The 22293-nt window shown below is 57.1% G+C and overlaps 1 protein-coding gene across 1 annotated transcript in view; it reads right to left on the reverse strand.

Annotated features, from left to right (window-relative positions):
- CFAP77 (cilia and flagella associated protein 77) overlaps positions 1 to 22293 on the reverse strand; it is a 112583-nt gene that overhangs the window by 13061 nt on the left and 77229 nt on the right. The window contains exons 4-5 of the mRNA XM_036262022.1: positions 13961 to 14066; positions 10349 to 10450 (exon numbers count right to left, since the gene is read on the reverse strand). Of these exons, the coding sequence (XP_036117915.1) occupies positions 10349 to 10450; positions 13961 to 14066 (208 nt within the window). The remainder of the gene's footprint in view (positions 1 to 10348; positions 10451 to 13960; positions 14067 to 22293) is intronic.

Consider the following 22293-nt stretch of genomic DNA (forward strand, 5'->3'; position numbering starts at 1 on the left):
CTGGAGGGGTGTCCGGGACGTGCCCGCCGATCCCCGGAAACCTCCGCTGTTCGTTTTGATGACGGATCAGGCTGGGAGGAGACACCAGATCCCTGCTGAGCGCCCAAGCCCAGGGCTCCGGATTCTGTTGCTGGATTTAGACAGTGGGGACCCCTAATTACTTTCTGTGGAAATTCACCTGACAGTGCCTTTGCAGGCAGCGCCAGGTGGTTGTCCGGGCCCGCGGTTCCTCGGTCGGCAGAGCCTTTGATTTTGTGCTTGGTTGCAAATTAAGTCCTTTGCTGAGCCGTCCACACAGTGCCCGTCAGTGCCTTATCGCTTATTCATATAGGCCGTGGAACCACTCCTGTGTCTGCCAGGGAAGCCAGGGACACACTCAGGCGTCCGGCGTCCATGCCCACTGGGGTGGGTGCAGGCGGTGAGGTTTTGGTGTATTTCTTCTGTTCTTATTGGAATAATGAGCAGGAACAATTTTTTTTAAAAAAGAAAGAGTTTTTAAATATGTTTTTAAATTACTGATTTTTTGTAGAGAGAGAGATAGAAACATCGCTGTGACAGAGAAACATCAATCGGCTGCCTCCTGCACGCCCCCTACTGGGGATGGAGCCTGCAACCCAGGCATGTGCCCTGACCGGGAATCAAACCGGGACCTCTCAGTGCATGGGACGATGCTCAGCTGGGCAGAATCTTTGGGGGATGTGTTTTAAGAAGAAGGCTCGACCTTGTCAAGTCACAAATAAGAATATTAGAGGCTGATGATGGCATATTCTGGACCCTGTTCTAGGGGAATATCAACAGACAGGAGACTTTCAAAGGTCTTGGGGTAACTCTGCTGTTAGAGACAACATGTAGACACCCAACAAATCTTGGCTGGGTGGACAAACAGATGGAAAGATGGATGGATGGAAGGATGGACAGATGAATGGATGGATGGGTGGATGGATGAGTAGGTGGATGGACGGATGGATAGATCAGTGGATAGATGAATAGGTGGATGGATGGATGGATGGATGGATGGATGGATGGATGGACAGATGAATGGATGGATGGGTGGATGGATGAGTAGGTGGATGGACGGATGGATAGATCAGTGGATAGATGAATAGGTGGATGGATGGATGGATGGATGGATGGATGGATGGATGGATGGACGGACAGATGAATGGATGGATGGGTGGATGGATGAGTAGGTGGATGGACGAATGGATGGATGGATGGATGGATGGATGGATGGACGGATGGATGGACAGATGAATGGATGGATGGATGGATGGATGAGTAGGTGGATGGACGGATGGATAGATCAGTGGATAGATGAATAGGTGGGTGGATGGATGGATGGACGAATGGATGGATGGATGGATGGACGAAGGCGTCCATGAAGAAGCAGTGTTGGACTTTGGGTATTTGCCGGACTCTCACCTAGAAGGGGGAACGGGTGATCCCATGGGGTCCAGAGGGAGAAACACAGCCAGGAGGTGGAAGATAAAAGGAGGCAGATTTCGACGGAACTTGAGAAAGGGGTTGCTATGGGCTGAATTGTGTTCTCCTACAAGTCATACCCCTCAGTGTGATGGTGTTTGGAGGTGGGGCCCTTGGGAGGTAGTTAGGTAGGCTCGCGAGGACGGGACCCATGGTGGGATTGGTGCCCTCGCCAGGAGGAACACCGGGGTGCGCGCTCGCCCTCCCTCTCTCCGACGAGGCGGCCGCCTGAGGGCCAGGAGAAGAGCCTCGTGAGAACCAGCCGAGCCAGCACCCGGCCTGGGACTTCCAGCCTCCGGAACCGGGAGAAACAAATGCCTGGTGTTGGAGCCCCCGGTCTGTGGTGTAGCAGCCTGAGCAGGTGAAGACGGAGGTCGTGATCCCTGCTTCTTTTTGAAAGCCAGCAGGCTTCATATCAGATGGATGAAAGCGCACCCACCTGCCACAGGACACCTATCTCTTCATTATAACTGTGTAAGAGCCCCTGGCTGACCCAGGGAGCTGGGGGAGCTGCTCGCTGGAAACAGACCTGGCGGCTACCCTAGAACCGCTGGCTCAGGGCTCTGGGGGGCGCCCTGCGATCTGCAGCTCCAACCTCTCCCTAGAGGACCCCCTGCGGGGCCCATGGCACAGCCCGTCCCACCCAGACACTGCTGCTCCTGGATCGTCCCCTGGCAAGGCCCGTGGCGAGCGCTTTCCATGCGCCTCTTGCACTTGACCCTCTTTCTTGTCGTCCCCACTTTACAGATGCAGAGGGGGCGGAGCCTGGGGCCTGGCGCTGGCGGCAGCTTCTGAGCCCACAGGCCCAGCCCGCCCTCTCTGCCCTGTCTCTGCTTCACACCTCCTTTTTTTTCTTTATTGATTTTATTTTATTTTTTTACATATTTTTATTTATTTATTTATTTTTATCCTCACCCGAGGACATTTTTCCATTTTTTACTCAGGTAGAGCGGGAAGGAGAGAGAGGAAGAGAGAGAAACATCGATGTGAAAGGGACACATCGAGCAGCTGCCACCCACACGACCCAACCAGGGCCGGGGACAAACTGCAACCAAGGTACATGCCCTTAGCGGGAACCGAAACCGGGTCTCTGTGGACCGCAGGCTGATGCTCTAACCGCTGAGCCAAACCGGCCAGGGCTCTTTATTGATTTTAGAGAGAGAGGAAGGGAGAGGGAGAGAGGGATAGAAACATCGATGAGAGAGAACACCGATTGGCCGCCTCCTGCGTGCCCCCCACTGGGGATCGGGCCCACAACCTGGGCATGTGCCGTGACCAGGAATCGAACCTGTGACCTCTTGGTGCCTGGGTCGACGCTCAACCACTGAGCGACACCAGCGGGGGCTCAAGCCTCTTATTACAGCAAGCCTAACCCCGATCAATGGCTTCTTTCCTCTTTAGCCTGGGGCCAAACTACAATTTAAAAGATGCTCAGGGGTGTTTTCAAGGTCTAAAGGCCTTCAGGGCAGTGGAAAGTCTTGTTTATTGCAAGGGCTTAAATCGGCCAGAGCAGGGCTGGCCACGACCCTCCAGACGCCTATAAAAACCCAAGTTCCCGACCGCCGTCCACTTTCCTTCCCAGGACCTGCATTTAGCCCCGCTGGCCCCTGACCCCAGGCACAGGTCCTTCCTGTTTATCCGCCCTCCCAGGGCCTGAGGCCTGCAGGCGGCGGGCCAGGGGGTGCCAGCCACTTGCTAACTGAACCTGGGGCACGAGACTTGATGTCTCCGAGCTTTTGCTTCCGCGTCTCAGACAGCGGGATTCGCCTCTGCCACGTCGGGCTGCAGAGAGCACACAAATGAAGGGGACCGTTTCTCAAAGCGCCCGGGCTGCCAGGGAGCTCTCTAAGGCCTCCCGGCCCAAGGCCTCTGAGGAGGGGAAGAGAGGGGGCAGCAGAGCAGGGCCAGCGTCTCGCTCTCCCCCCAGCGGGTGTTCTCCGACCAGCGGACCCCACATCTCTGCGGGGCTCTGGGGAGGATGGGTTGGCTGCCTGCTGCTCTCAGACTTAAAGGTACCAGCCTCCTGGTTCATCTCGCCTGCACCTTTGACAGACCTCAGCTTGAGTGAACCTTGAGTTTATCCGAGTGACTCATAAGACGCTGTTTATCTGCCGGAACTAGCAGCTGGCCACGTGCGCGGCAGCTTCGGGCCCTGTCACACCGGCAGCGTCGGCGCCTGGTGACAGAGGCTGACAAGTGGGACGCGTGGAAATGAGGGATTCGCGGGTGACACCGGGGAAGTCATCCTAGAGGTGGCAGCTAGCCCGAACCCCTCCTCCAGCCCAGGAGAGTCTCTTTAGATCGTGAGGATTTATTCTCCTGGGGATAAACTGGAGGAAGAAGCCGGAGACCCCACAGCCCCATCGACTCCCGAAGTTCAACATGAGATTCTTGCTGTCTCTGGAGATTAGAAATACAGCCGATGCCAAAACAAGTTGACTTCCTCTAGTTTTCTGGTTGGTGTTCAGCTCAAAATGTGAAGTATTTTCATGCCCGGTTGGGGAGAAGAGTTTTCTGGATTACACTCAAAATTCCCAGGTGCTGGAAGGGTTCAGGGGACGGCCAGGCTGGGGTCCCCAGGATTCAGGGCCGGTCGCGTTAGAAGTGCCAGCTCCTGCGTCCCATGATGCCTGAGCTGTCCCCCGTTGCTCCAGGAACGTTGCCCCTTTGTGTCTGTCCCCAGAGCCTCAGCCCTGCTGATCGGAGACTTGCCAGTATTTGAGCAGTGATAGCACCTGTGCGCAGGGGCCTGTGGATTCCGTACCTCCGAGGGGCCGGTGCTGTAAACCAGTTAAACCCCTGCTTCCTTCCCTTCTGCACACTGATCTGAATGGTAAGGGGGGGTCTGTATTTAGGGAAAAAACATCGACTGCCTCAGGACCTCTGCATCACGCTTTCTGTGGCCCCGTTTCCGAGTGGGACACTTCCCGGCCTGGGCTCCGCGCCATGCATAGCCACAGGGATATTTTCATTCCGGTGCAACACGGCGACAGGGTTCTTAAAACACGTCAGCAGCGTGGGGCCTCGGAGACGCGGCAGACCTGGAAGCTGCCCTTCCTGGGCCAGACTTTGGGGCTGAGCAAGAGGGCGGCAGGGGGGTGGCCGCGCCCTGCGGCCCCTGGGTGTTAGCAGAGTTAACTTTGCAGCCTGCTGTGATCTCTCAGAGAGCTTAAAGGTGGGAGCGAAAACCCCTTTCTTAGGTTCAGCGGCTTTTCGCTAATCAGCGTGTCTCTGGGTGTCACCGCTCGGCTGGCTGCTGAGTTCCCCGCCGTCTCCTGTTCTATTAGGCAGCCAGGGGCCCAGGAGACCCGAGGCGGGGTCAGTCTTGCACAAAGAGGAGTCTGATCTCAGCGTCCGGAGCACAACAGCTTGTAAATCAAACTGTTAGCTTAATAGCGTGGGCCATTATTCTAAAGCGGTGGGGCTGAGACCAAACGCCAAACGAAAATGGTCGATTTGTTCATACTTTAGTGACTGAGTGACGGTGTAATGTCGGGGTGTCAGCCCCGCGGTGGGGGAGGTGGGAGGCGGGATGGAAGTGAGACTGGAGATGCTTGGGCAGCAGCTCCCCCCCGCCCCCATGGATTTTGGATCTCCAGTCAGAACGTGGACTCGGCCACAGAGATCTGGGCTCTGCGGGTGGGTCACCTGCTCTGCTGGCAGCGCTCGGCCTCCGACCTTCACGCCTGACGGGCACTGAGTGTGAGAGACCGGGCACGGCCAGCAGCTTGGGAGCGTTCGGAGCCATCAGCGGAACTGCGCGGCGAGGGGTCTTGGTCACGGACACGCACGGGGTGGGGGGAGTCGAGTCCCCATCTTTTAAAAACACTGACAAAACTAGCCTTACTTATTCTGTAAAAGCTACATGTCCTCACTGTAGAAACTGTAACAGTGCAGGAAAGAGCTTCAGAGGGAGGACGGCTCAGCCCGCAGAGCCCCGCCGCCCCTCGGGGCCCCTCCCCCGGACATCTGCCCTGGAGCACACACACCTGCGACCCTGAGCCCCCGACACAGCGCGGGCTCTTTCCGTCAGTGTGTGTCACAGCATGTCAGTAAGTACAGACTGAAGTTGTCACTCTCGGTGGGCCTGCGATATTTCACAACTGTATGCATGATCTCTGAATCTGTTTGCTATCACGCGTGTGAACCGTCGCGTGACCGGCGGCATCAACCTTTCACCTTTATGGCCGAGGCCGCCGTACATATTCGGGGCGCGCGCCCCTTTGTCTGGGCGCTATCACCGGCAGCCTTCTGTAAAGAAAGATAAAGTCTCTGTTTTTCTTGGATTCCTTTAGGTGACGGTATGATGGGTGCTTCAGACTGGGTCCGTTTTGAGAGCAGAAAGTGGAGCTATGAATAATTCCGCCTCCCAACAGGCCCAAAGGAGGGCTGACCTGGGCAGGCCAGGTGTCTGGCTCACCTGGGAAGAGCCCAAGGGGGTTTCTGCGAAAGGCACGTGAACAGGTGGGCCAGGTCGTGCCAGGGTCGTGGTGATGGGGCGGCGTTATGGTGACCATCCCCACCCAAAAGGTTGAGTTGCTGACTGAGGTTGGTGTCTCCCCACCACTTGGGGTTGGAAGCACTGGACACCCTGGGGGTGAAGCTGCTCCAAACTTCCCCATCCAGCCGTGTACCTGTAGTCACCTGTCTGCCCGTCTGTCTGTCCAGCAGCCCTGAAGCAGCCAAATTAGCACTGAGAACAGGGCCTGGCACAAAGGTGCTCAACAAGATTTGTGAGTGAATGAGTGAGTGAATGAATGAATGAATGAGTGAATGGTGACTGAGTGAATGAATGGATGAATGGATGAATGAATGAGTGAACAAGTGAATGAGTGAATGGATGAGTGAGTGAGTGAACGAGTGAACGGATGAATGAGTGAGTGGGTGAATGAATGAATGAATGGATGAATGAATGAGTGAACGAGTGAATGAGTGAATGGATGAACAAGTGAATGAGTGAATGATTGAGTGAGTGAATAGTGAACGAGTGGATGAATGAGTGAATGAGTGAATGAGTGAATGGATGAATGAACGAGTGAATGAGTAAATGGATGATTGCCAGGACCATGCCCACGGCAGCTGCCGTCTGTTGGCACCTGACTAGGGCCAGGCACTCACTAACCCTTGCTCACGTGTGCTCTCATCCACCCTCCCAGCAGCTGCCAGGCAGTGCCACTAGTCCACTTTATGGAAGAGGAAACAGTCTTGGACAGGTAGATCCATCTGACAGGTCGGGAGTGACAGGGTTGCCCTGTGACCTTGGCCTGGCTGACCCTGGAGTCACATGTGCACACACAGTCACAGCACCCCCTCCCTCCCCGAAGGCCCCAGCGTACCTGGTGAAGGGGATGGGAGCCCGATGCCACCGGGCAAGGAGGGTGCTGCCCCCAGCCAGCGATCTGTCCACTCAGGGCTGGGAGGCCATGAGCTCACGCTTCGTCCCCCAGATGGGAACCGGAGCTGTTCCCTGATAGTTCACTCTGACTTTGGAGTCTGCCCCCTCCCACATGGCTCCTCCACCAGTGAACTTGGGACCATGGGACCTTAGGGTGGCAGACAGACCCTCATCTAGCCCTTCCTCTCATTTTCAGATGAGGAAACTGAGGCCCAGAGAGGTTCCACCGCCAGCCCAGACCTCTGAGCTGGCTGGCGGCACAAGGTGAATGTCTCGCCAGCTGTTGGCTGACCCTCCCTCTGGGCACTGGACATTTGTGGCAACTGCTGGTCGTGGAGACCATAGAAGCCCCGGAGTCGATGACAGCCTGTCTCGCTGGGATCCTGTGGCCCACGGAATCAGCGCCCTGAGGGATGTGACTTGTCCTTTACCTCGGGCCCTCTGGGGCTCACGACCCCCTAAGTGCCCCTTGTCACGCCGGGTGGCTGGCTGGCAGGGGCGGCCCCCGGGGGCTGGCTGGGCTGTTGGAAGCCAGCTTGCTCGGCGGCGACCCAGCCGGAGGAGCGGCCTGCGCCTGCCTGCAGCTCTTCCCTGTGAAAGGTGTTTAATTATTTCTGACAGAGTTCAGCGCTGACATCTGTTCACGAGCGGGGAGAGTTCATTTAGGTTATCCATCACTGTGACAGGCTCAACTTTTTTGGAAACGCTTTTACCTTTCATAATGGGGCCAGGGCGGGGAGGGGTGGGGCGGGGGATCAGCAGGGACAGGACACAAGAGGCAGACAAAGACCCTCCTGGGCTCGGTGCTCCAGGCCCTGACCACAGGGGCCGCCCGACGCTGCCCCGCCTCCATCAGCGGCTGCCGGGGTGCTGGGTGCTGGCACGTCTGGTTCAGAAAGTACGTTTAATCAGGTCTGTAAAAGGTTTTTAACTCTCTGTCCTGGGCTGTACTTGTCTCTCATTCTTTAAAAGAAAATTTTTTTTCTTTATTAATTTTTTAGAAAGAGAGGAAGGGAGAGGGAGAGGGAGAAACATCGATGAGAGAGAACATTGATTGCTGCCTCCTGCATGCCCCCCACTGGGGATCAGGCCCACAACCTGGGCATGTGCCCTGACCGGGAATCGAACCAGCAACCTCTTGATGCAGGGTCGACGCTCAACCCCTGAGCCACACCGGCCGGGCTTGTCTTTCATTCTTTCATCCACTCCTTCATCCATTCTTCAGACACTGACCACCCTCTGGGGGCCAGGCACTGTGCTGGGCTCTGGGGACATGATGGGGGCACGACACTCATGGTCCTAATGGGCTCCCGTTTCATTGGGGAAGATGGACAGTGAACAGCTAGTGGTCCATTTAGGTAGTTGATTGACGTGTGGATGAGGGCAAAGGGGGGGAAGGGAGCCGTCGGGGGAGAGGGGACCTGCTGGGGTGGGGCCGGGCGGTGAGGGAAGGAGCCCAGTCGTGGAGAGAAGAGGTTTAGGAAGCCGGGGACTGAGCCCGGGATCCCCTTCGCCAGGGCAAGGCCCTCCACCTCTCTGAGCCTCAGTCTCCACATCCGTAGAACGGGGACATCGTGTCTGTGAGCTTGCGCATGTCCAGCCCTCACACACAGTGCGCGCGCAGTAAGCACCTCTCATTTCCCACCGGGAGGGGGCTGAGCACCGATCTGCTAGTGGCAGCACTCTGGGGCTCTAAGGGCCTCGCTGGGCTGTAACAGGTGGCTTCTGGAACCCCGTGAACATCCCAGAAAAGATGAGAAACACCCTCTCTGCCCGGCGCCTGCGTTCCTATTCCTTCTCGTGATGGGTAGTGTGCGCCGCCTGGGCCCTGCTGTCACCGGAACCTGGGTCCCAGGCCCAGCCCCTCGCTCTGCACAACGGGTGAGGACATCTGCAGGACAGAATGCACACAGATCACTAGCACAACGCCTGGCACCAAAGTAAAGGCTGGCGTCATCGGTCGGCCACTGCTGCGCGTGACAGGATTTTCTAACAGTGTCAAGACCGGGGGAGGCCGTGCAGGGCTCAGTCAAATCTCCTCCTTGGAAAATAGAAGCTCTTCTGTTTATTTCTGTGTGGGTGTTCCAACCGTGGGCCGGACACTGCCGGGACACCAGCGAGTGAGACAGGAGCTCCTGGCACAGGAGAGTCGCTGTGGCCCAGGGTGGGGGGGGTGAGGTGGAAGGAGCCCTTTCCCTGTCCCGCTGGGGGCGTGTTGTGAGCCCGTGTCTGTCCCTTGCCTTGGGACTCAGGCAGATCCTAAGTCAGAGGGGAAGGGTCTGGGGGCTTGGAATCAATGCTAGAGAGCAGCGAGCCAGCCGTGCAGGGCATCTCATGCATGGAGCCAGGAGCCCCGGCCCTCCCCAGACAGCACCCCCCGTGCCTGCACCCCACCAATGTTGCAGATGTTGGGATGCTGAGTGAGAGATGGGGAGGAAGAGCGCGGCTCAGAAGGCAGGAAATGGGGAGCGACAGAGCGCGGCTGAGGGGTGCGGCGGGTCAGGGAGAAATGCTGCAGCATCCGTGGCTCCCAGCGCCTCCTGACCGGCCAGGCAGTTCCTGTGCACGGGGGCGGCGCGGCTGACGGGCGGCGGGGCAAATGGCCACTGACATGTGCCGACAGAGGCCACTGGGCCGACACGAGAGGCCGCATCGAGGGGGCGGGCAGGCTTCCCCGGCGCAGCTCAGCAGCTTGTTCGATTGCATTAGGCTCAGGAAGGCACCGGCCCCTTCATTGTCTAAATTGCAGTTTAACTCGACACGGCGGCCGGCCTGGGCTAGCCCAGATGCTGCTTGATGCGGCTGTCTTCCTGGGGCCAGGCGTGTCCCCTGAGGCCCCTAGAAAGGCTCAGTGGGCCAGAGGTGGGCATGCACAGCCCCCCGCCCCCGTCCTGAAGCTGCTGTCCCCAGATGGCCTGGTTTTCCTCTGCGTCGTGCCCACAGCTCTTACGGGAACCTCTGTTTGGGCACAGCTGCAGGGCTACTGGGCGAATGAACACCACTCAGTTCTGAGTTTAGCCCCCAGGAGACCTCTGCTCCCATCGCCCAGGGATCCCACCCTGAGGGAGGTTTAGCGCTGGTGGCACTGAGCTGTCTTGCGTCCCCAAGTCCCCAGGACAGGATGTGGTGCTGCGATGACCCTATCAGTGGAGGGGTTTGACCCAGACAGTGTCCAGAGGCAGGACAGACCCCCAGGCTCCGGTGTCAGGTGGCCTGGACCCAGCCCAAGGCTGCCCCTTACCAGCATTGGCCGTTTCCTGTCTGTGACATGGGGACAGAGCAGCAGCTGCCCCTTCGGTGAGTGTGACGGGTCTGTGACCTGGAGCTCAGCGCTGGCACTTAGGACATGCTCACCGCTGACAGCAATCCTGATATTACTGCCGTTATGCCCCTTGGGGGTTAGAAGCTCACAGAACTGGGGCGAGGTGAGTGGCGGCTGCCCAGGCGTGGGAGGGGCAGGGGTGAGCTGACCTTCCGGAAGTGGGGCATGTGCCAGAGGGCGTCCAGCTTCACGGGCGGCTTGTACTTCCGCAGCTGGCTGCTCCGGGTCTCATAGAGCTTCCCGAGGATCATCTGCAGGGCAGAGGGACACAGAGGCACGAGGCTCACCTGGCCGCCTGGGGAGACCGCGCTGCGGCCGGGGCACACGAGGGCAGAGGCTGCGATTCCCGGTGTCGCAGGCCCGCGGTCACTTTTCTCCCGCATCCTGCCCTTCGCCAAGTCTGAACTCACGGCACCTGAGCCCTTGCTGCGCCCTGGCCCCAGCTCAGCGGACTTGGAGGGGACCATGGCACGCCGCACGTGGCGTCCCGGGCTCTGGCGTGCGGTTGCCTTGGTCCCGGGCATTCTGGTCATTTCCTCTGAGCTCACACAGCCGGGCAGTTCGTAGGGGCTCCACAGTGTCTGAGTGGGGGGCTGTTGGCATCTCTCGGGAGCAGGTCCTCACCACGGCCCACTCTCAGAAGAGGGATGAGGGCTCCTCTTGGGAGGGGTTCAGGGGCTCAGAGGTAGTCCTGCTCCCGGACGGCATGCCCTGTGCCCGCTCACAGGTGCCAACAAGCCTGGAAGTTGGATGCTAGAGCTCGTGGGGGGTGCTATGGCCTGAACAGCATCTCTTTCAAGTTCACATGCAGGAGCCCTAACCCAGTGAGACTGTATCTGGAGATGGGGCATTTGGCAGATTATTAAGGTTAAACGAGGTCCTAAGGATGGGGCCCTAATACGATAGGCCTGGCATCTGTGTAAGAGGAAGACACCCCAGGCATGTCACACAGAGAAAGACCGCGCCTCTGTCTGAGCAGGCCTCTGTCTACAGGCCGAGGAGGGGACCTCAGAAGGAACCACCCCTGCCCACACCTTGATCTCGGACCCCCAGCCTCGGGCACTGGGGGACAACAGGTTTCTGTTGTTGAAGCCGCCCAACCTGTGGCTCTTTGTTATGGCAGCCGGAGCAGCTCACATGGGGCCAAGGCCCCCTGCAGCTCCGAATCAGCAAGAGGGAGCCCGACTCTGCATCGTCGGAGTGTCCTGGGGCGTCCCACCAGTCCCACCTTAGCCCATGGCTGTGATCCTATCAAAACTCAGCATTCCCTGGGGAAGCTTCCAGGCCGACAGGGACTCTTTACGTAGAGTCTCAAATAGGACCCCAAAGTGTAGAGAAGTCGCAGGCCCCTCCAAGCCTGGATGTGCCCCGGGTTTCACCAGGGTTTCGTCTGTCCAAGTCAATGTCCCCTAAGGACGAAGCCCGATGAACTGTCAGCAGCGCCCTCCTGTGTATCAGGCACACGGGGGCCCAGTGGTCAGGGGAGAGCTGAACCCAGTTTAACTAAAGATGCTACCACCCCGTCGGACCCCTGGATTTATTTTGTTAATCGGTTGTATTAATTTCCTGAATGTGTCTGTGGGTGACGTACAAGCTCTTTGGACCGGCTGCCCTCTCTGTGCCTTCTAGAGCGATTCTGAGACTCGGTCTTGGGACCAAAGCAGAGAGGCCGTACAGCCCGGTGTTCACGAGCTGGCCTTCAGGAGCGGGGGGCACGGGTGGTCCGGCCACCGCTCTCAGCCTCAGCGCCCTGTGCTGGAAACGGGGTGCCGATCCCTGGCAGACAGGGCCACTGTCTGACTTCCCAAGCTAAGCTCCGAGCAGAGCGTCTGGTCCAAGGTGATTGCTCACTAAATGGACCCTGTTAATGAGAGTTTCACTTGGGGTCCTGACCGTCCAAAATCCAGGACGTCCTCAGCTGCTGAGACGGGCTTCTCCTTGGATGGCGGCAATTGGACCTTGCAAACCGACCCTCTTGTCAGCCCCAAACATTGTGTGCCAACCCAGACAACAGCCCCAGCGTTTGGTGGCACTGGGTGTTCGCAGCCATTGGTTTGGCAGCCCTGGAGGCGCCTGGACGGGAAGGGAACGCTGGGGTTGGTTCTTCTGAGTGCCTACGACGTGCTAGGCCTGGCACAGGGACCTCATTTAGTCTGACCCCTGTTTTTGCCCAGTGAAACCATTGAGATCCTGGCAAAAAAGTGGCACACTGGAAGCCAACCCCCCGGACACCAGGTCCCAACCAGTGCTTGGGGTGTAGCCACTCATGTTAGCTTCTTTAGGGGGGGCTCTGCTAAAAAGAGGAGGGTCGCTGGTTACAGATTGTTTCTAGAGTCAGGAGGTGGGTTCTGGGAGGCTCGGGACACTGCATTTGCGACACTGAGTCACTGCAAACCGCTGCTAACGATAACACGTGACTCTCCACCAGGGCCACGGGCAGCTCGTGACGGCAAAGCTCCCTCTGAAACGGTCGTGACCACAGCAAGTGGCCTCTTCCTTGAGCCGCTAACGAATCAACTGGTCACGGGCTGCTTTTAAAATGGTATCACCATGCTCTGCTCTTCAATGAGCCGGTGTCTTAGACTCTGTGGGCTGCTGGGAACATCTGGGGGGCTGTGGCTCCCTGCCATCCATGGGCCTGGGGCAACCCGAGGCCCCTGTGCTGTCCTGAGGCCACCAGGCTCCCGGGGAAGGCTCCTCCATGCCCCAGTGTGGCCCTGGGACATCACAGGCACTGTTGCTGAACCCCGAGTTCTCCTGTGATCAGCAGGGGTGGAACCTCGCCCTCGAGAAAAGCCTGCGCTCTGGGGTGGGGCACACCCGTTGTCCAGGTCTGTCCTGACGCTTTGGCCACTCACTTAATGTCCCCGAGCCTCAGTTTCCCCATCTGAAAATGAACCAAACTGAGATGATCTGATGAGACCCTGACCTCACGGGGTGCTCAGGGGGACCACAGGCAGGAAGACGGGGTGCAGGCTCAGCCCCGTTCTCAGCAGGAAGCGAGGGGACGACTTGGGTGGTGATTGTTGTGACAACCAGACACCGAAGTCGTGCTTCTAACGAGGCCTGTACAGTGTGACATGAACACGGGCAGTTCTGACTTTAGGGTGGTCAGTGTGGGCCTCCTGCCCCTCGCACCGTTCGGTTGCAGTGCCCGGACCTGGTCTGTCCCCAGCCCAGGCCCCTGTGTGGGCGCCGCCTCTCTGAGCTCGATGTCGGTGCCTGGGAAGCGGGGTGGTACCCACCGTCAGTGAGATGATGGAGATGATGTTCGGGAGTGGTCAGCAGGGGGCCGAGTCGTTACTTTGAAACGAATGGCGCTCCTGAAGGTTAATCGGTGTCCTCTAGAGCACCCCCCCAGAAGTGGGTCTGCTCGGTTCCCCTCCCCTTCCTCGCCTTCTCTCCAGAGAGCCCAGGGCGCCTGTCTGCGTGGGCCAGGTCAGGTGGTTCACAGTCTGATTTCCGGGACGTTTGGTGCGAGAGTCCGCAGTGGGACCGGGACATGGGTTCCAGTCCTGCGTCGGGGGCTTACCGGGCCCGTGCACGGGGACCCTGTTCGGAGTCTTGCACTCTTGGGGCCTAGGTAGGGGTTGAATCTGACCGTCACCAAGACCCTCTCTGGCTCTACCTTTCTATGATGCCTGGTTGGCACAGCAACAAGCATCCCCCCAGGGACAAACATGCCAGGGCTCAGTCTCAAAGCTTTGCCCAGCCAGCCCCGCCCGCCGCTGCCACCCGACTGGGCGCGAGACCGCCCTTACCTTGTGCTGCTTCTCCAGTTTGATGGCTTTCTGTGCGTCCTTCTGCTCCTGCACCCACAGCTGCTGGTACCGGTGCTGCAGCAGGTCAAAGAAGGGGGTGGAAGGCCTGCGGGGGGAGTGCAGGGGCCTTGAGGTCCAGGAGCCAGGGCACCCTCCCCAGCCACCGCCTGGCTGGCCAGGCCCCGGGGCAGACCCCTCCCCCAGGCCTCCAGAGCTCTCTCCCCCTTTGGAAGCTGAGGAAGAAGCGGCCGCCTCAAGCGAGTCATTCCACAAACACTGACCGCACCCCGATCACGTGCTGGGCCTGGGAGGGTGACAGAGACGGTCTCCTTGACCAGATTTGAGAGAGGCTCCTTGGGACCCTTGGCCGTTTGACTCAGCCTCACCCTTGGGCCCCTGAAGCCAGTCTTAACAAAGAACCTGTGAGCCCGGCCGGTGTGGCTCAGCGGTTGAGCGTTGACCCACACACAAAGAGGTTGCTGGTTTGATTCCCGGTCAGGGCACATGCCCAGGCTGTGGGCCCGATCCCCAGTGGGGGGCATGCAGGGTGCGGGGCATGCAGGAGGCGGCCCATCGATGTTCTTTCTCATTGATGTTTCTATCTCTCTTTTCCTCTCCCTTCCTCTCTCTCTAAAATCAATAAAGATAAAATAAAAATAGAACCTGCAAAGCCAGCCCCACCCCTGCTGTGGGGTCACCAGGCCTGCCTTACCAAGGACCCTGTAAGTCAGGTTAGCAAGAATCCGCCGCCCTCAACATCGCCTCTTGGTGACCCCCCCGCCGACCCTGCGCTGTGCCCTTGGCTGCACACCCACCCATGTTGCATTCAGACCGAGCCCCTTCGGCTGAAGTCACTTCCCCTCTGTGAAGGACCTGAGTCAACCTGCCTGCACCCCTTCAGTGCCGGCTCGGCCTCGGCGACAAGGGTCCAGCCAAGCGGCACTTGTCCTGTGCAGGGCGTGCTGTGTGCTCGGCTCCTTTGCAGCACCGCAAAGCCGGACATCACCCTGGAGACGAAGGGGTAAGGTCCCAGGGCAGTGGGATGGTGCTGAGACCGCTCGGGGTGACACAGCAGGTGCGTTCTCACAGAAGGACCAGAGCTGACAAATGCAGGAGGAAGGACAGAACTGAGGAGAGGGGACCCTCTCTCTCTCACGCTCCTCGTGAAATAATGGATGTAGGTAAAAGTCATCAATGGCTACTAAGTGATTACGTGGCAGGCAGGTGGGAAGGGGGGGCTTTACCAGGGGTGGGTCAGGCTACAGCGACGGAACCCAGTGATCAGTATGTTTTATTGTGGTAAAATATACATAACATAAAATGTACTCAAATGATCAACTTTAACATCATTGAAGGTGGCAGACACAGTGTGGAAATGATACGAAAGATTCGTGGCACCATCCACCAACTGCTTGGGGAAAATGCCTGAAATGAACCTGAAGGCATCCAGCTTTGCGACAAACACCATCAGACAGTCTAACGTAAGCCATGCGGCTACACTGCGACAAACACCATCAGACGGTCTAACGTGAGCCATGCGGCTACACTGCGACAAACACCATCAGACGGTCTAACATGAGCCATGCGGCTACACTGCGACAAACACCATCAGACGGTCTAACGTGAGCCATGCGGCTACACTGCGACAAACACCATCAGACGGTCTAACGTGAGCCATGCGGCTACACTGCGACAAACACCATCAGACGGTCTAACGTGAGCCATGCGGCTACACTGCGACAAACACCATCAGACGGTCTAACGTGAGCCATGCGGCTACACTGCGACAAACACCATCAGACGGTCTAACGTGAGCCATGCGGCTACACTGAGACAAACACCATCAGACGGTCTAACGTGAGCCATGCGGCTACACTGCGACAAACACCATCAGACAGTCTAACGTAAGCCATGCAGCTACACTGATTTCAGTAGCCGTGTTAGAGGGAACCAGGGAGCCCGGCCGGCGTGGCTCAGAGCACTGTCCCGTGCACCGAAAGGTTGCCGGTTCAATTCCCCATCAGGGCACATGCCTGGCAGGGGGTTCATCCCCAGTTGGGACATGTATGGAAGGCAACCAATAGATGTTTCTCTCGCTCTCCTTCCCTCTTCCTTCCCTCTCTCTCTCAAATCAATAAAATAATATCCTTGGATGAGTATACAAAATTTTTTTAAAAAAAGAAACAAGTGAAATTAATTTTGCTAATATACCCAAAATATTATCGTGTCAACATGGAATCCCTTTAAAATATCAATGAGACGTTTAAACCATCAGGTTTTTAAATCTGAATTTGAATTAGTTAAAAATAAAGAGGAAACGCCCTTCCTAGTGCGTGGAGCCGTGGGCTTAGCGCTGCCTTATGGTTCGCGCGGGGGAGGCGGGGAGGGGCGCCCCACTTCCCCGCCAGGATGTGGTCACCTAGAGTGTGGGACATTCCGCAGGACAAATGACGCGGTCACTGCGGCAAACGAGGCACATGGGAGAGAAGAGAGGATGAGGAAGGAAGTAGATTGAAGGTGGCCTAAGGAGCAGTCGACCACGGGCCACGCTGGACCGGCTCAGAGCTGACCCACGCAGACCAGAGCGGAAAGGCGTCTGGGGGACCCGGGAACAGTGAGCACCAGTGCAGGCCGTGGGCCGTGGGGTGCGCGGCTGTTACACACGCATCCTGAGCGGTTTGTAAGTGAATAATGGGTTGCTGCAGATTTTTTAGTTTGTTCAGAAGATACTCCAGCAAGAACGAAAACAACAGAAACAAAGCTGTGCGAGAGGGAAGGCAGAGCGGTCGGTAAGGCTGGGAGCTGCGTGAGGCGAACCACGGGCGGGCTGTCATCCTCCGGCTCTGCTTTCATGCATATTTAAAATTTTTCGTAAGGAGAAGTGAAAAAACGAAAAAGAAAAGAAAAACCAGTGAAGGAAGCTCATTGTTTTCCCCAGTCACTCCTCTCCGACCTTCCTTTGACCCTGGACAGCTGAGTCACCTTCCCAGGACCCAGCAGGTGGGCTGCAGAATCACGTGGGCCCCGCCCCCACAGGTTCTCATTCAGGGAGAGGGAGGGGCCCAAGACAGAGCATTTTGAGCAAACATAGGAAGTAGTTCTGAAACAGGGCGGAGAGGATCGAATGGTGCCCCCCAAAGATATGTTTCCATCCTTTATTTGGAAAAAAGGGCTTTTGAGACAATCAAGGATCTCAAGGTAGAGTAAATAATTCTGGACATGCTTTTCAGGGAAGGCCCTAAACCCAATGACAGTGTCCTCGTAAGAGATACACAGAAGCGAGACGCAGGGAAGAGGCGGGTGACGTGAGGACGCAGGCAGAGATCGGAGGGTGGCTCTCACGGTCTGGGATCCCCAGAAGCTGGAAGGGTAGAGTCAGGGAAAAGCCCTCCCCTGGAGCCTCCCCAGCAGGGGGCGCGTGGCCCTGCTGACACCTTGGATTTAAACTCTTGAACTGGAGGGAACACACTTCTGTGATTTTAAGCCACCAAGCTTGTGGCGATAGTTAGTGCAGCCCCAGGACACAGAAACACAGGGCTTCCTGAGCCCAGACTTTGGGAAACACCAGTAGAAACGGCAGCTGGGCGCCGCTCAGAGGAGGTCCCCTGCTGGGACACCACAGAGCCCTCCACAGCTGGAGCCACAGAGCAACGGGTCTCCGGAGGGCACGGGCCACGGGGGGCCTCGTCAGAAGCATGTCCTGGTCAGTGGGCCTGGAGGTGCCTGGCCCAGGACCCCCACCCGGAGACCATCCAGCCCCCACACCCAGAGCCCTGACGTGCCGTGCAGGCGCAGGCAGTGTTTCTGAGCGGGTGTGTACAGGCACTCTGTCCGGGGCGAGGACGCACAGTGTGTCACATTCTCAGAGGTGTGTGTGCCCCAGGAAAGGCTGAGCGCCTCCGATCTGACCCTGTGACCGCAGAAGAGAAGCCACCCCCAAGGTCGTGCAGCTAGGACCTGAGACGGAATACCTTGGGCCTCGGGCTGTGCACCGTGGTCCTCAGACTTCGACATCCTTGTCAACACTTAAAGACTGGCCCGTTGACCCCACAGACCCCTCGGGGACTGCCGACCCGAGACTCTGAATGGAGCGTCAGGCTCTGAAATGCCACACGGTGCAGAGGCCTCTTCACGGAGCAGCCCGCGCACATCCTTCCCCTGTGGAGACTTTTATTGCTTCATTATTACACGCCCCATGCTCCTGAGCCGCCTAATTTATAGCCGCGCTTTCCAATGACACCGGATGTGGAGTCTGGCACCAGCCCCCCCCAGAGGCCTTCGCCACCGAGGAGCTGGCTTCCCGGCAGCCCGCGGCACACACCACGGCGACCTGCCCCGGTCCTCCTGCAGCCACACTGACCGGCCACGGTCTCACCTCCTGGGAACAGGCAGGGAGGCGCTCGGAGCCGGGGAGGAGCTGGTAAACCTGTCGCTCACCGCCCCCAGCCCTGGCTGGCTGAAGGACATCCAGCAGGGTCTGCCCTGGCTCACTAACGGGGCTCAGAGGTCGGAGGCTTGTCCGACCTGGGACACCTCAGGGAGTGGATGGGATCACATCACCCCTCTTCAAACAGCCTCAATGGCCTTTTCTTTCTTAGACTGAGCCGAGAGAGAGAGAGAGAGAGAGAGAGAGAGAGAGAGAGAGAGGGAGGGGGAGGGGGAGGGGGAGGGAGAGAGATGAGGCAACACTTTAGGAGATGTACTTTTCATGCGCCAGGGTGTGATGAATTAGCTGGACATGAGTTATAATAAGTCAGAGGACGTTCACCTATCGGAATGCAGTCCAGTGCAGGGAGGAGGGACAGTCTTTTCAACAAATGGCGCCGGAACAACTGGACATCAAAGGCATAAACACAGAAAACTCGTGATCTAATTCTCACACATACACAAGAGCGAACTCCAAACGGACCGTAGATTTACACGCAAGGCTAAGGAACTTGTAAAAAAGTGAGGGCAAGAATCTTTGGGAGCCAGGGTTAGGCTAGGAGACAGGTTCTAGACTTGACACCAGAAGCGTGACCCACAAGAGAAAGAAATACGTAGGCTGGACTGCCCCGAGACGACGGACTTGTGCTTTGCGGATGAGAAGGTGAACCCCAGCCTGGGAGAAGCCTGTGCAAGCCGCTCATCTGGCAAAGGACTGTGGGGACCATGAACTCTAAACCCATCGCCACAGACAAACAATTTGATTGCAAAATGAGAGACCTTTGATCTAAGAGGATGTATGGATGGCAAGCAAGTCCGTGAAAAACTGTCAACATCCCCAGCCACTCGAGAAACGCACACTAAGACCACGGTGACAGGTCACTACACACCTGTTAGTACAGCTGAAGTAAGACACGGTGACGACACCAAATGCCGGCGAAGACGCCGAGAAAGGAAATCTCTCGCACGCTGCCGGTGGGAAGGTAAAAAGGCACAGCCGCTCGGGAACGTAGTCTGGCAGCTTCTCCAAAAGCAAGCGAAGCGTACACTCAGCTCCCGGCCGAGCGACTGCACTCCCCGGCATGTCCGCCAGAGAAACGGGAATGTCTCCAACAAACCGATGCATGGGTGGTCATAGCAGCTTTGTGTGTGATAGCGCCAAACTGGGGACACCCAAATGTCCTTCAGTGGGTGAGTGGCAAAACGAACCTTGGGACATCTGTGCCGGGGAAGACACAGCGACAGGAAGCAGCAAACTGTTGGTGCACACGGCTTGGAGGGAGCTCAAGGCCGTGATGCTGAGTCAAAGGGGCCAGTCTGAGAAGATTACACGTGTGATTCCATGCACAGCATTCTGGGATTTTCCAGGGGCTCTGCAGTGGTGCGGAGAGGGGTCACCAGGGGTTGGTGCCAGGGAGGTCTTTGAGGGGACGGGACAGCTCTGTATCGTGATGATGCTCCATAAATCTGCACGTGTGATCAAATGCACAGACCTGAACACACATGAGCGGGTGCAGGTGGGCAGGCGAGCCTGGGGCTTGTGAGACCAACATTGGTCGCTTAGTTTCGATAATGCGCCCTAGTTATGTAAGATTTCATCATGGGGGTGACCGGGTGAAGGCTGAGCGGGACCTCTCTGTTCTGCTTTAGAACTCCCCGTGAATCTAAAATTATTTCAAAGGAAAGTATTTTTAAACGCCATCGAGTGTGCTAGAGGGGGCTGAGATAGCTTCTGCTTCTAGAAAAATATTTCAAAAGGACTGTCGTACAAAGAGGGAACCAGAGAGTACGGAGCCCAGACTCTCGGGAAACGTGAGTGCAGGAGTGTTTTCCAAGGGTCGTTTTTCTGGATTTTGTGGTTTGTGGTGTTGGTCAGCTTACGTAATATTTTGATGTTTTCTGATTTTTTTTTTTCTCTTTCTAATGAAGTATTCAGTTTCATGTCTAAATTTGCATTCATGATTTTGGATTTTTTTCTAAAATAGAGCCTTGAATTTGAAAGGGCTTCACAAGATCGAAGGTTGCCCTTGAGTGCAGGCGAGATGTTTTTTTAAATTATAAGGGAGTCCGGCCGGTGTGGCTCAGCGGCTGAGCGTCGACCCTGCACCAGGAGGTCGCTGGGTCGCTGGTTCGATTCCCGGTCAGGGCACATGCCCAGGTTGTGGGCCTGATCCCCAGTGGGGGGCACGCAGGAGGCAGCCAGTAGATGTTCTGTCTCATCGATGTTTCTCTCTCTCTCTCTCTCTCTCCTCCTCTCTTTCTAAATCCAATAAAGAAAAAAAAATTGTAAGGGAATATTATGCTTAACTTTACGCTAACAAATGTGAAAACCAAAGCAAAATGGGTGACTTGCCTGGGAAAATAGGAAAGATCAGAGTCGACTGAAGCACGCGCACAAGCGTCACCAGGGCCACGGGCCCGGGCCTGGGTCTGTCTCCACGGGCTCTGCCACCCTGCTGCAGACAGTGTTCCAGGGCTTCCCAGAACTTGTTATGAAGAAGCGTCCCAAATCTTCTCCGATCCCAAGCCAGGGAGAGGAAAGTGCACGGACTATCGGTCATTCTTGCGTCCAGGAGCAAATGAACGAATACTAAGTGAATGTCACCAGATCAAGCCAGGCTGTGTAGGGATAACCGAGGGTCCTACTGTAGTGTCCCCACCGCCCTGGAGCTGAGGACGGCAGGTGGGGTGACAGAGAGCAGCTCACCGGAGCGCCAGCCGGGGAGGAAAGAAGCTGTTCCCCCCACGAGGCTGGAAGTGCTGACTGTCGCAGCGGACTGGACGCACGGAGTAGTGCGGAGACGGTGTTTTGTACCTGGAAGGGACCAGAACCGGCGCTGATGCCGGTGACCTCCGCGGGAAAGGGCCGGAAGCAGCGGCCCTCGGAGCAAGCAGCTCCCAAGTCCCCCCGCACTGGCCGCAGTCACGCAGCGGAGCTGTGTCCTGAGGAAATCCTACACAGCTGCATGTAATGACCCGGAGTGATGTCTGAGTATTTGTGCTACCCGGCTGGGGCCACACAGCCAGGGATGGGGTGATGGGTTGGGGTCCCAGACTCAGGGTCAAGATGTGAGCCTACCGCATGCCCCACCCCCGCCATGGCCAAACCAGAACTGTCCCTTTTCTCCACAAGCGGCCCAGGGGGCAGGCCTTCTGGGCCCCAGGAAGCCCTTGGCCAGAGCCCAGCTGCCCAGTCCACACTGGGGGCCGAGCATTTTCCTGTGCACTTCACTCTTCCCGATGCATCTCTAGGAACCATTTTTTCTTGTTTTCTTCTGCAACTATTTGTTGCTGCTGCCTTAAAACACATTTGATTTTTTCTTTTTAAGGAAGATGTAGTTCTTTATAATAAAGAAAGGCTTTTTTTCCCCACCCCAAAGTGAATGATTTTTGCCACAGGCTGAAAGGCCCGGTGGTCACGGATGTAGCCGATCTCCGCAGCTTTGGTGGAAGGAGCTGGAGAGGGTTCACACAGAAGATCTTAATTATTTATCCTCACTAAACGAGGTGAGAAAGGTGCGGTGGGGGGCCGACGTCCAGAGAGGTCAAATGGCTGGCGCGGGTCACACAGCACACTCCGGGAGCAAAGCCTGGACTCCTGCCCTTCAGGCTGCAGTGTCTGCGGCCAAGCGAACCTGCCCCTGATTTCTGCAAAGACTGGGAGGGACAGCCAGCAAGCCGGCTGCAGACAGAGGCCAAACCCAGGGGCCTGAGGGGTCGCAGGGCATGCAGCAGCCATAGCAATAATTGTCGCAGCCCAGGCTTCCTGCCTGCTTCCTCTATCCTTAGGACAGCAATCTAGAGACAGATATTAATTTCCCTATTTCACAGACGAGAAATCGGAGGCCCAGAGAAGTTCATTGTCTTGCCCAAGACCACACAGCCAGTGAGCGACACGTCGCCTTTTC

The sequence above is a fragment of the Molossus molossus genome, unplaced genomic scaffold (assembly GCF_014108415.1).
Source record: "Molossus molossus isolate mMolMol1 unplaced genomic scaffold, mMolMol1.p scaffold_m16_p_14, whole genome shotgun sequence".
NCBI lineage: Eukaryota > Metazoa > Chordata > Mammalia > Chiroptera > Molossidae > Molossus > Molossus molossus.